General features: G+C 38.4%; 1 protein-coding gene across 2 annotated transcripts in view; it reads left to right on the top strand.

Moving 5' to 3' along the window:
- The first annotated feature begins 1,722 nt into the window (after window positions 1-1,722).
- Window positions 1,723-14,529, top strand: part of LOC111602868 (potassium voltage-gated channel protein Shaker) — a 152,139-nt gene continuing 139,332 nt past the window's right edge. For both annotated transcript variants that reach the window (XM_030224017.1, XM_030224016.1), the window contains exon 1: window positions 1,723-2,473. In XM_030224017.1, coding sequence (XP_030079877.1) covers window positions 2,328-2,473 — 146 coding nt within the window. In that variant the 5' untranslated portion in view covers window positions 1,723-2,327. The remainder of the gene's footprint in view (window positions 2,474-14,529) is intronic.

Here is a 14,529-nt window from a genome sequence, read left to right as displayed (position 1 = left end):
AAGTATGTAAAGTATATAAAGTATGTAAATTATGTAAAGTATATAAAGTATATAAATTATATAAAGTATTTAAAGTATGTAAACTATATAAAGTATATAAATTATATAAAGTATATAGATTATATAATGTATATTCCTGATCATATTACGAGTTGAATGTGAACTCGTGAATACCACACGCAGTATAATATCTATCAAAATCAATCATAGATAAATCAACTGAATTTATTATGCACAGAAAGTTTCATTAACAAAGTACACAAAAAGAAACGTTATTCAACAATTAATTATCCATGTTTAATCCCATGGTCTGTAGCCTGCAGCCCAGATTCAGTCGTCACACACACGTCCTGTTTGTAATGAATGCATAAAATAAGTTTATAGTGATTGGAGTATCAGCCCTCGCAGGGTTCAGGGTATCTCCTAGTCGATCCGTCTCAACTGAAACACTCTTATTTGTTGTAGTACGCTTTGTGCTTAGCCTGGTCGCTTAGCTAGGTCTCTGTTGCGCTGATTACCTCTTCATCAACGAGCATTCCTTTAAGGCCTGAGACCAAAAAAATGTCGCTGGGAGCAGGTCTGTAGAATGCGGTGGATACGCAATCAGTTTGCAAGTTCATATTGTATATTATAATCAGATATCTGAAACATTAACTATAATAGTTTTTATTGTCTATATCAATTTGTTGAATATACATATATTTTTATATATATATACGCGTGTTTATTGCCTGATGTGACTTCTTCTATAATAGATATCGAGACCTATTAGTTTTTGGGAGTCTACAAAATGTAGAACTATTAAATACTTAAGTTTATTCTAAAGTAATTAAAATTTGAATATAATATAATATTGAAACTGCAAAATAGATATAAAATGTATAATAATAGAAGCATAAATGCTTGATCTCTTAATTGCTATACAACAAAACATTTATCCATAGTTGATATTAACAGATTTTCTTTTTGAATTGTATATTTCAGCTGCTGTCCATATGCCGGATATCACATTCATATCGTCAATCTAATGCAATGATTAGAAAATTGAGCAATGAGTAAAATATAAATGTGCAAATTTATTCAAGTTTTTTTGTATTAAACGAATACTCGGTGAGGATAATAAGTAACAGCCGAATAAAAGTAAAATAAAATAAAATAAAAGAAAACAAAAACTAAAGAGAAATCAAGGCCAGCCGCAATTTAGCTAGAGACGTAGTAAAAATATAAAAATATAAAAAAAACACACACAAAATATTTAACAATAAAAATATACAAAATTAGATACAGCAAGGCAATAATAATTAATGAATTAACAACTAATAAGCGATAAGCAATTAATGAAAATTATTAAATGACGTTTGATTAGACGAACAGACACAAATAGCAAAGCAAAAATACAAAACATTTAACAATAATTAGCATTAAATGGTTAACAAAACGAGAATTAATAAATTAATAGTTACAAATTGAAATAGTAAATTTAACATTAAAAATAACAAAAAATAAAAGATAAAAACCACAACAAACCCAATTTACGCCATTGTGATTCTTAATTTTAGACATTATGTGACAAAAACCAAACATAAATAATAAATTTAACATAAATATTAAATTTTTAATTCAAACACGCAAAATTACGAAAGCTTTAAAACAACAAAACAAAACCGAGAAAGCCACAAAACATAAATCGAGCCAAAAAAAAATAAATAAATAAATAAAAAACTGAAATAAATAAAGCTAAATGACCAAAACCGCAAAACTTGAAGAGCTATAGAAATACATACGTATATATATATAGATATATACATCTGTGCATATATAAATGAACCAAAAAAGGCAAAATTCCAGTTAGGAAAATTAGAAAATTCAGCAAATTATAAGCCAAGAACGCAGAACGCAACGCCAGCCGCCCACAACAAAAACAACACCAACACCAACACCAGCAACAACAAACAACAATTAAATAAGCCAAAGAACAACAATAGCAAACTAAACCACAATAAACTCTGAGCTAAATTCCATCCAAGATATCAAATTGTTGCGGGCCACACAATTATGAGAGCCTCCTGAGGGTATGCAACAGAAATTTGGATGCTGCTGCTGCTAGCAACGGCAACCGCAGCAGCTGCGCTTCAATTTTCGAGTCTGTCAGAACAACACTTGAACATAATTGAGAAGATTAATAGCAAAAAAACGTAACAGAAACAAAGAGCGATACTTGAATCTATGCAATTATCGTCGCGTTCGTCAGGTTTCTAAAGCGAGGTTGCATCGTCGTTGGTTTGGGTTAAAGCTGCCACAGCCACTGCCACGCCCCAAACGCCAAGATGACGATGTGGCAGAGTGGCGGCATGGGAGGCCATGGCTCCCAAAACAATCCATGGATGAAACTGATGGGCATCGTGCACAAGGAGCGACGGCACACGGACAATGTGCAAAGCCAGAGTGGCTCCAACGAGCGCAACTTGAATCAGTGAGTACATCAGACTTATCGCTCCATACATATACATTTATACATATATATATATATAATTTCTATTGTTATCGATATTTGTTGCACCTCCAAAATTAAGCAATTTGTCTACGTGTTCAATGGGGAAAAGTAGCTTATTGCCAGCTTTTGTGTTATGGGCGTCTATTGGTTGCTTTGTCTCAAGTGCAAAGTGATTTATAGTAGATCTTCGATTGATTAAACATGGTATATAAGCTAACACGATCACTGATCACAGATCACGCATAGCCGCATATCATGATAACAGTCATAGCAGCTCAAGTTTCAGTCAGCAACAATGTTGCTTGTAGAGCATAGGCTGTAGGAAAATATGCCCTTAGTTTAAGCTGACAATTGGAAATAAATCACGCTAAATAGAGAGAGCATCGAGTAATTTTCATATACAAAAGTATTGAGTATAGGGACACAGCAAAAACAGTTGGGAGCTGAGCTCAAGTTGCACGCCTTGGGAAATTAATGCAGTAGCTATAATTTATTCTTAAGTAAAGGGATGTTGCTTCTTAACTTAGTCAAGTGACTGTCACTTGAGTTCTGGGTGACAAGTGAAGTAATAAATGAGAGTTTAAAAACAGTTAAAAAAATAAATAAAAGAAATCCGAGTAATATATACAAAGATGACAGGACAGAGGTTAATGGAGTGAGGAATAGAGAATATATAACACAAGGGGAAAGTGTATACAAGTGACTTTGAATACCCTGAACTCATAGAAATTGGGAAATCAAGCTGAAATGGTTTTGCTAACGATAGAAAAAAAATATAGAAAAAAAACAAGGGAAGACATCGTCCTTTCGTCACGTTTCTCACTCCTACGCATACAAATTCAAATGTATGTGAATATGTTGCATGAGTGCATTGCTAGAGAAGCTAATGTTCAACACGAGTCAGCGATAGAGACCAAGATACTATTACTGAGATTAGTTGCAGTCAAATGAAAATATCTATAAAGCCAGTTGGCTGCCTCTTCTATACAAGAGTTGCAGAAGCGTAATTTAAGCATAGTTTAGCACAGAAAGAAAACCATTTGGAAAATGTAAATTACGATTTTGCGTAGGGTGAAAAAGCAAATCAAAGACAGCAACTACAAAAAGTGCTTACTGAAGACAAATATTTCTAAACTGCCATGTAATAGGCAGCTCCGTGCTGCGCCCTGCTCCTGCCGGCTCCATTGCTAACGCGCTGATAAGCAACATTTCGCATAGCTGGACGTCCATGGGCCAAGCAGCCCATGGCTGGAGTAAACTTCCTACGTGCAGGCACGCACTCGACACTTTGCTTGCGAGCGGAGGTATGCAACATTGTGTCTTGGAGCGTGAATATGCATGCGACTGTGTGCTTTGAGTGCTGCGAGTGAGTAGTCGTAAAACATGCGGCAATTGCGCAATTAAATGGCCAAATCCGACGTACTCGCTATCTCCGCCTCTGGCGCTCTCTTGTGCTTATTGTAAATGAAAAGCAATGGCTACATGCTGCAGTACATTGAATCGCACACACTCGCAGACACAAATCAACGGAACTGGCCAGCCACCTGGTGGCGCCACAGCAGCACCAGTGCACCACAGCAGCAGCGCTGCGGCTCTTTGGGCTTTTAAAATTGGCTATAAATGCGCTGAAGCATAAATGGATTTACATACATGCTGCTCGTTGCTACAATCCATTTCCATTTCCATGTTGCATGCAGCAACATGCTGCCATTATGCCACGCCCACACCAACATATTGACACAGGGCAAATGGCACACCGTGCGCTGCTCGCCATTCGCTTATTGTGCTCAATATTTAATGATAACAGCTACGAGAGGCTGCTCGAACATCGAATACCCTTGCAGCGCTCAAGCTTAAGGAAACTAGATCTCCACGATCGAGTGGTCCAATATTTCTGTCTCTTCTTTGGCTCGTATAGCTTGGTAAACTAGATTGACAGCTCGGCCGTAGATTCCCATTAATCAGATGTATAGGGTATGTGTGCGTTGGGTGTTTACTTAATACTCGATATGCCACACATTTCATCAGAACGTTTCAATACCATCGGCAAGAGCATACAATGCAGCTTTATAAAATTACAAAGCCGTTCTTGTTGTCCTTGAAAAGTCAATATTGTTTGTCGCATTACGGAATGATTTGTCCTATTTGCATTTGCATTTTTATTCGATTTCCTTTACTGAAACAATGGAAGTGGCACATCGTACATAGCCTTGAGTGTGTTTCATTTGCAGCTATTCTACCAATACTTAAGCGTGTTTCATTCTCAGTTGTTTCATTCTCAAAAAGGGAAATTGGATCAAGTCGTATTACTTTAGTGTTTCATTTCCAGTTGTTTCAATTAACTGAAACTTGCAAATACAAGTGCATGTCTCACTCCCAGCTATGTCAAATATATTTTTGAAAACCAAACTGGATCAATTTATATATATTTCAGAATGTTTCAATTCCATTTGTTTTAACCAAATGTATCTGATATTACCAAACAGAAATCTCATTATAAATACTAAATAACACACATATAAGTAGCCATGTTTCATTGCCGCTTGTTTCTAAGGCAGATATACTTAGCTGTGTTTCATTCCAGTTCGTTTATTTAGATGCCTTTATTCTTGTGGGCCTATTTAAGTATATTTCAATCAATTGTCTCATTTCAATCAAGTACTGATGCGTGTTTCATTCTCACTTGATTCCTTCAAATGTGTCATTTTCCATCAATCGTAAACAAGGCTAATTAATATGGCTAATAAAAAAATGTTCTATATAAATACGTTTTTAAAGCTCCCCTTGGGCAAGAGCAGCTAGGACAACCTCTTGATTCAATTCGTTAGGAATAGGAAACTCTTGTTCCGAGGAAGGCAACTCTCAGATTGAATTTAGCTAAATGATATGACTCCCTGCTTCATACTTGGCTCCGTTTGCACTCGATGCGGCTTCAATTGAGCTCTGCGGTAAAATGTTTTCGAATGAAGTGAAATGCAAAAAAATAAGCGAAATGAAAGGGAGTGTAACAAAAACAGACGTATAATATAAGTATAAGTACGAGTATACTTTAAATGTGATTAGATTCTTGAAATTGAATAGAGCAAAGTTTCTTATGTGATTGAAAACTTCAACTCAGCAGCAGTTTAAGGTAAATTAAATGATTAAATGAAATGAAATGATTAAATGAAATGAAATGATTAAATGATGACAATATTAAGTATTGCGCAAAAGTTATTTAAAAGTCAGTGAAACGTTTTCGAAATGCACGAAGTCAAGCACTTATAATAGTTCTTATATACTTCTGATCTGAGCAGCCTTTTTAAAATATTGTTTAAGTTCTCATTAGCAAATTTATTATTTATAATTTATTTAATTTATAATTTGTATTCACTGTTGGTGTTGAATATTTTCTATATTATTCAAGATAATTTTAAAAATATTAAAGAAAAAAGCTTACAACAAAAGGATGAGCTGCTTTTGTTACTAGCGATAATTTAATTTCTTTGAATATTATCTAAAACAATAGTTGGTTTCAATACTTTTATCTAATATTTTTATACTTCAAAGTAAAATTAATTTAATAAAAAAATTAAATTTAGAATCTTATTGTAAAGATATTTAGTTTATGTGAATAAACTTTAATAAGATTTTTTTTAATTTTAATTTAATATTAATTTGAAGCCTTTGAATTTTATAGCTATCTATCTATCTATCTATCGCTGATGTGTTCGATGATATTTAGTCTGCAGAGTAAGGACTTCTCTCTAGGTTCGGGCAGTGAGAATCAGAGCAGTGTAATATAAGTAATCTTGATTAGCTAATCAATAATAGTTGCTGGCTTCACGCGCTTTGGCTCTCCTTGCATAATAGAATTCTCAACTAGTTAAAGCTGAGTAGCTAAATCTACTGATGATAGAAAGACAATTTCTTGGAACACAGTCCATAATTAATTTATATATATAAGTACATAGTATATATATACGTATATAAGAAATATATATACTTATCAATTGCATCTGTGAAATCTTTCGTAAGGAGCCAAAATGCAAAATGTTTCATACATTTATCACTTCGGTCATAATTTGCTGCCACCCCAGCCGCTTGCACAAAGAGCAAACATGCTAAGGAGCCAAGCACAAGCAGCAACAACGACAACAACAATAACAACAACAGCAGCAACAACAATGAGCACATTTTATGCATAAGCACGACGAAGGTCAGAAATGGCTGACATAAAAAGGGTTCTCAGCCAGCACGGGTCAGGCTCTGTGTCATCTGCGGAATGAGAATGCGAATGCGAATGCGAAAGCGAACAGGAATGGGAATGGGAATGCAATGTGGAGCACTTGAAGCATGCCTCAAGCCGCCGACTTGAGCAGAGCCTTGCGAGATCAGGCATGGGCCAAGCAATTGAAATGTGCGCCTCGAAGCAGGCAACGCAAATTTAAGCGTGAATGTTGCGAATGGGTGTGTGTGTGTGGGTGTGTGTGCGTGTGTGTCTGTGTATTGTTATTATGTTGTATGCAACAGTTGAACGTTTTTGAAATTAGCATAAGTTTCGTTAGAATCCTTCATTGGCCACGTGTGGCATGTTTTGCAGCTAAACTTGGAATTTGTTGCACGAAAAACTTTTTCCATTTGTTTGGGCGTTGCCTTCGCTCGAGTGTGTGTGTTGATAGCTTCAAAAGCATCGGACTGCTATGTGCATATGAATATTTTATAAGCCTCTCAAATGTTGCTGTACGTGTGTTTGAGTGTGTGTGTGTGTGAAAGGCTTTATTTATGCAAAGGGTCGCCCCATGCGCCCAGTGCGCCCAGTGCGCCCAGCTGCGGCAGACAGAAGGAATAGACGTAGTTGTAATATTTAACGCCAAAGCAACAAAATACTTTCGACATAGAATGCCGAGCACACACACACACACACACACACACACACACACACATACACATGTATATAGGGGCCAACTTTCAGTCAACTATTTTGCATTGAAATTGAAATGTTCGCAGCTTTTGTGCCCAATCATTAGTTGAAGCAAGGCAGCTGTGGCTGTTGTCAATCTCTCTCCCTCTCTCTCCCTCTCTCTCTATGTGTATGTGAAAGCGCATTTACTTTATATAGCAACTAAATGAACTCACTGACTACCAGAAACTCTTGGCCCATTTAGCAGTTTATACCTAACAAATTACGTTGCTACTTTCGTTGCAATTGTTGCTGTTGCTGTTGCTGCAGTTGCTGTTGCTGCTGTCAGCAATCATCTAATTAACACATTGATAAAACAATAAACAAGTTTTCTCTCTTCTATTGAATATGTTTATAAATGCTGTTATGGATCTTTATGCCAATGAAGATTCCATAATCTGTATTGATTCAACGAGAATAGAATAATAAATGAGTTAGTCAAAGAAAAGTCAATAAAGTCGCCTTTCCAAATCGCCAAATCGATTTACTCATCTATAAAGATTTATTCCGAACTGAAATACTCTTTAAATGTGAATGAAAATCTGAATATGAAACTCAATATTTATCTAAGTTCGAATAACTTAAGCTATTCGAATGGCTCTTTGTAACTCCAAATCCAGTGAAGATGGAATAATGTATATGCAACGTGCAGAAGGAGGCGTGGCAGAGCCCTTAAAGTGCATATTAAGAAAGATTTTGGCGACGAGCTGAGTCGATCTAGCCATGTCTCTCCGCTTGTCCATTCGTAGAGACTTCAAATTTTAAATGTAGTTAGAACTGAACCCGTTTCCTTATTATCGATAAGAATCGATAGCTCGTTACTTAAGCCTAGTTTGTATACCACAAAGCTGGAGACTTATAACTTACGGTGTGGCGTGGGTTCCTCTGATCAATACATACATATGTGCCTGTCTACATGTATAAAAGAATCGTAGAATGAGTGGACCGGCAGCTCTGCGAAGTGGTTCGGGTATCCCCTAGTTGGGCATTCCCCGAGTAAATCATTCATATTTTTCTCTTGCACTTACCTTATGATCTTAACAGACACGAAGCCTGGTATCCAGGTACCTGTACGAGCTGAGATTGCTTCACTGCCTGAATGGATTTTGCTATTTGATTTAAGAAAGAACTTTTAATGTGGAATATAAATACAAGAGCTTGACAAAAGATACAATAGATACATGCACATTAGATATAAATGGAACTCTTTTATAATGCAGTTTTACACAACTTAAAGCAATCAGGCTGAATATATGCAACAGAATTTTAAGTTCAAGCGAAATCCAATTAAGCTTGCCTCGCACGCAACGCGAAGCAATGAGAACGGAACTGAAGGCAGCAGATAGTCAGATATTTACATATATATTATATATATATATATATATATATATATATATATATATATATATATATATATATATATATATATATATATATATCTATTTCATATTATAATGTTGCAGACACAGGTAAGAAGGGAGCAAAAAGGTGGGCTGGGCTGTGGTAAATGATGATTCGTGCTTTGGTCAGCGCTGGGGCAGTTCCATTTATATTCGCTTTTGCTGAGCTGTTGCCAAGCATTTTAGTTGTCTAATTGCGGGTCATTTGTTAGGCAAATGCCGCGTCTGCCGTTGGCGCTGGCTACTGCTAACTGCCGCTTATCGGTGGCGCAACACGCGACGCGTCGCCGCGCGTCTGGTGCAACTTGGCAAGTTAGCGAATTGTTCGGGCCACACATTTGTTAGGGTCGGTCAAATCATTTTTCATTTGCCAGTTAAAATTCGCAAGCCTCACAAAGTGCCGGCGCTCGAGTAGGTGGGGCCTTAGTGGAGCTTAGCGCAAGTGTGAGACAGTTCCATTGAACTTCGTTCAAGCGAAATTAATGAGCGCATAAGCGGCCTCAATGGCCATAACACGCGCCAAGGGGCGTCCACTGAAGTGCACTAAAGCGGGCAACCGAACTGCAGGTCAGGGGTGGCAGGGATGGCAGGGATGGCGGGCGAGTAGGTTGTGGATGGCGAGCAACAGGGGGCTGGTCTCCATGTGTGTCAGTCTGTCAGGCAGTCTGTCTGTCAGCTGGTCATTTGGCATTTTAATGATGGTCATAAAACGCAAAGTGTCAATGCGAAGCGATCGAAAACGACAGCGCGAACATCAGCGAAGCATGACCCCAAGATACCCTCTATCTACTAGCCGAGTCAATATGGCTACCTGCAACTACAGGTGTGTGCATGTGACTGAATGTTTACGTGTTTGACTGATTGATGATTGATGACATCCCTACGAGGTATGTTCAAAAAGTATCGCACATTCTGTTCTGTTTTCAATTCATTCAGATTATATTTTATTCCCTTCAAATGAATCCCCATCAGAAGTGTGCCAAAGTTTTTACCTATCATCGAGGCACTTCAAGAAATCATTCGATAACAATTTTATGCAGTCTAAAAGGTCTCTCAGATCCAAGAGCTTTGGTAACTGCAGCAGCATTAGTGTCTTGTTTTTGGATTTTATTAGATATAGATTCATTGCTCTATTTTTGAGAGCATGAGTAGCAATGCAACAGCGCAAAAAAGTCTAAAATTGAAAGTTGAACAAGCGTAAAGTTGCTGTAAATTCGTAAAACTTATTGAGCAGACCTCGTATAATTTCTCTTTACACAGTGGCTTAGCGAGTACTGCAAATCCTGGAAGTGAGAAGATCAAACAGGGCTCATGGATACGAGAAGTAAAGAGAATTTAAGACAAGCCACTTGAAGGGATCTGCTAACAGCAGCATTTGAAAGGTCGGGTTCAAGTTTCAGTCATGTTGAACAATTTGCATATGCCCCACTTCGAATGCCAGACAAATGGCGGGGTATTTCAATTCAACAACTTGGCCAACAATTTTGGCTGACATTTCAATTGGCGCAGCCATAAAAAGAAGACGACAAAGCAGCAGCAGCTAAAGATGTGACTCTGATTTCGAGTGGCGGCCAAAGAAACTGCCTGAGAGCAGCGGCAACAGCCAAAGCAACAGCAACAACAACGACAAAGGCAACAAAAATTGGCAGCACTCAATTAACGCATTTAAAACTACAATGCAAATGCAGCAGCAGCAGCAGCAACTGCCACGCCCCCTGGCTTGAATAGCTCACAACTACCACATTCTTTTGAGTTGAGTTGGACTGCACTTGGCCGTGTGTTGATTGGGAATGTGGGTGTGTGTGTGCATGTGTGTGTGTGTGTGTGTGTGTGTTTATTTTCAGGCATGACAAGCGTTGCTGCTGCTGTTGTTTCTCTTGTTGTTGTTGTGCATTGTGCGCCTGCAGCTTTTGTTTGTGGCACGCAGCAGCAGCAGCAGAGGCAGCGACTACCTGAACCATTGTCTGCCACACAATGCGGCACCATGTGAACGTTGACTACAATGTGCTCGGCAATTGAGATGAGGCTCTCCAAAAAGGATGCTTAGATGCAGCCAACACACAACACGAAATGGGGAAACGCCAGCCGAGAATATTGAGCCATTAAAATGCATGCCATACGGAAGGAGAGAGTGAGAGGGCGGGAGCGGCAGCGAGAGGGTAGAATGGGAAGTGCGGAAAGTGTAGAGGTAGTGTAGCATCAAGGTATATCTTTTATTTAAGAAAAAAAAAACCCTAACGATATCTGAAAGTATTTATGGACGTCTCTAAAAACAATTTGTACAATTTTAAAAAAAATTCCTTTGTCATCAAGATGTCGTGTGTTGTATTTACAGATGTTCAGCCTTCCATAAACGATAACAGAATTAAGTATAAGCGTATTACGTGCACGCGCAGATAAGACCTAAAAAACGGAGTTTCTTGTTCACTTCTATGCGAGGGATATTCCAGATCAAGATATTCTAGAGATATTCTAGTTGAAGTGATTTACTCAGCGCATTTAGCAGTCTACGCTAAACGTTTGCTAACAAAAAAGGGATATAAAAATTGGTAAAAAAAAAGCAAAATTTGTCTCTAGAATTCGTAGCATTTAATTGATCAAGTTATCGATTATTATCGAAAAGCATATGATATGAGTTATCCACAAAAAGGAATATATATTTCATTTCAAGTCTCTAGCTCTTATGGGCCGGCGGATGGACGAACATGACTAGATCGACTCAGCTCATCATTCTGATTCAGCATATATATACTTCAAGGCGTCCTCCACGTCTTCTTGCCCTTGTTACATACATTTTCACAAAACCATTCTAAACTCCTCTCAATTGGTCGTCCCCTGAATGTTGTTTGAGATCTACTTTGAGCAAAGAAAGTTATAACATAAATCTGTATACTACTTAACTATATCATATACTCTATATTAGGTTAGTCCATCAAAGGATCCGCTGTACTTAGAGCTCAAGCTAGCGTCACTCAAATGTGATAGGGAATACCATTAATGCTTTTATCGCAAGTTCAAAATGCTTAGCTCCATCAAAATGTGCTTTTCCTTAATGAAACATAAATGTTGTGGGCCTGCCACGCTCACAGGCTCGAGCGACTCTAGACGCCCACTTAAAGCTGAGCAGCAAAAATATAATTTAACGCTTCGACGGCTTTTGCATATTTGTGTCCTGATTATTGTCACGCCAAATGGTTGTTGTTTCAATTGTAATTGCTGTCGGTTGGGGATGCCAGAGCGAAAGCGAGTCCGGATTGAGCAAGGTCATGAAATTGTATTGCTTTTTATGCTCCAGTGAGCACACTTATACGCACACACACACACGCAGAAGTATTGCAATTATATTTTGCATTTTGATTAAAACTCCTTCCACACACGCTGCATTGGAAGCTGTTAACCGAGGCCAGGGGCAAGGCAAAGGCTGCCTCTCAGGGTCAGGGTTGCTGGGGTCGTGGCTTGGTCAGCTGCCAGCCGTGTGGCTGTGAAAATGGACAAGCCAAGTGAAAGGCAAAGTGAAAGCAACTGCCAAAATACGCTTAAGCGCTAAACAGCTGTTTCCACATCCGCATCAAACACGCGCTGACCCACTCCAGCCAGCCTCAGCCAGGACTCTATAAGCTTCAGACTCTTGGCAATTTGACAACGGCGCATTATCCTTACAAATGGCTGTCCGACAGCAGCTGCGCCAAGTGACTAGTCCAGTGTTTCAAAAAAAAATATATATTTGAAAAATGATATGAGAGAGAAGGCGATGGCGAGGGGGGCGCGGCAAGTCAAGCTGTTTTTGCTGGCGCTTTGCCAAATTGTACGGATATATTTAAAACTGCATAAATCAAAACACACAGCGAGGGAGAGGGAAAGAGAGAGCAAAAGAGAGAGAGAGAGAGAGAGAGAGAGAGAGAGAGAAGCCAATGTTGACACTGCCAATGGTAATTTAATAAAGCTAAAATGAACGTCAGTTGGCGCTTAATTAGCCACGGATTGAAAAAGCGCGATTTAATGAAAGCTTAAAATGAAAAATTCATAATGATAAATGATTCAAATTTATAGCATAACTGTGGCTGATGTCGAAGGTGTGGGAAGTCTAGGAGTTGGTTCCTAGGAAAAGCTTGGCTAGAGGAACCAGGGGCACAGCTATAACTCGGCAGATACTGAAAAGACTATTTAAGAGTTGACCAAGTAAGAATTATTTCGATAATTTGCAGCTGTTCAACTAAGTATTACTATGCGATTGGAAAATGTATGAATCGGAGAATTTATGGAATTGGAATATGGAATATATAAAAACCTCATCTTATATTATACTTCAGCTATTTAAGTTATCAATAATATGCAACTGTTGAAGTAGTCAATAAGATTGCCATTTGAAAGGGAATAGCTTAAGAAATGTATCGAATTATCGAATTTGTGCAGAACGTCAAATGTCGTGGACTCAGTCATCTGTTATTTGAGTTTCTGAATATTTCCTCTCGGACACCATTGTATATATTAGTTGAGCAAGCAAAAGTAGTAATATTTTCGATACCTTTCATTCAGCTTTAATTGAAGTTATCGATAATGTGTAGCTGTTGAAATATTCAATAAGATTTGCCATATGAATGGGACAAACTTGAAAATCTTATTCAAGTATAGAATGCGATATCTGGGGCTGATTCATCGCCCATCGATTCTGTTATTCGACAACTCTCAACATTCTTGCTAAGGTAACGTCTCTGGCTAACAAACCTAGCAGTTTGTCATAGCTCGAGTAAAATATTCGAGGTGCAATAAAGTGAATTATCCAAAATGGAATTATTTTTATTATGAGCAATTCCATCGAGAGTGAAAGTATTTTTAAATTCAGCTTGAAACTATTTAATATATCAAAAGTTTTTCCTATTGCCCTTACTCGATTTCTCTGTATGATTTGCGTTTAGTTACTCATAAACAAATCTAAATTCCAAGTGTCTCAATCAGCTGCGATTATCTATAATAGATGCAAGTTTTCTCAGCACTTTGACAGACTGAAATCAGTCTCTGCTGGAATTCTATTGTAAATGCAAAAATTCCTAAACGTATCAAAGGAAACAAGTCGATGTAAAAGTGCAAAATGATTTCGAATTATTTGACAAATTTAGCTTGGATCGGCATGCGATGCATTTGCTGGCATCAAATTGCTAATGCGATAAACTTTTAATCAATTCCGTCAGCTGCTTGTGCCATTGATTAGAGGGGCGACAGCACTGGGCAAAAGCAGCAGAAAATGTGAAAAGCATGTGAACATCCAGTGAGGAAAGCATTTGGCCAATGCGCACGCAATTACAAGAGTTGAGGCGAAGGAGCGGCGAGTGGCAGCTGCTGCAGTGCAATTGCAGTAAGCAAACGAGAAATGCAAATTGTCAGACATCCAGCATGCAGCATGCAGCATGCAGCATGCAGCACACAATCAGAGGCTGTGAGCCTCCAAATATGTATGATGTGGCGAACACGCACATGAGCCCAAATGTGAAACGGAATTGAAATGTGGCCAAATGCTGGCAGAGGCGGGCCAAGGGGGCGGTAGGTGGATACAAAGTCAATTCTTTGGTGGGGCACAAAAGCACAAAGCAATCAATGAGAGCTGGCACGCGGGGGGTGAGCAGGGGCTGATTAAAGGAATGCCAGGGCCGGAGCGTGCTGTAGGTGACAGCTGCTGGCTGCCCGTTGAGGGCGGC

This window comes from Drosophila hydei, unplaced genomic scaffold (assembly GCF_003285905.1).
Source record: "Drosophila hydei strain 15085-1641.00,03,60 unplaced genomic scaffold, DhydRS2 tig00000333-arrow-arrow-pilon, whole genome shotgun sequence".
Lineage (NCBI taxonomy): Eukaryota > Metazoa > Arthropoda > Insecta > Diptera > Drosophilidae > Drosophila > Drosophila hydei.
This window is presented reverse-complemented; position numbering and strand designations above follow the sequence as displayed.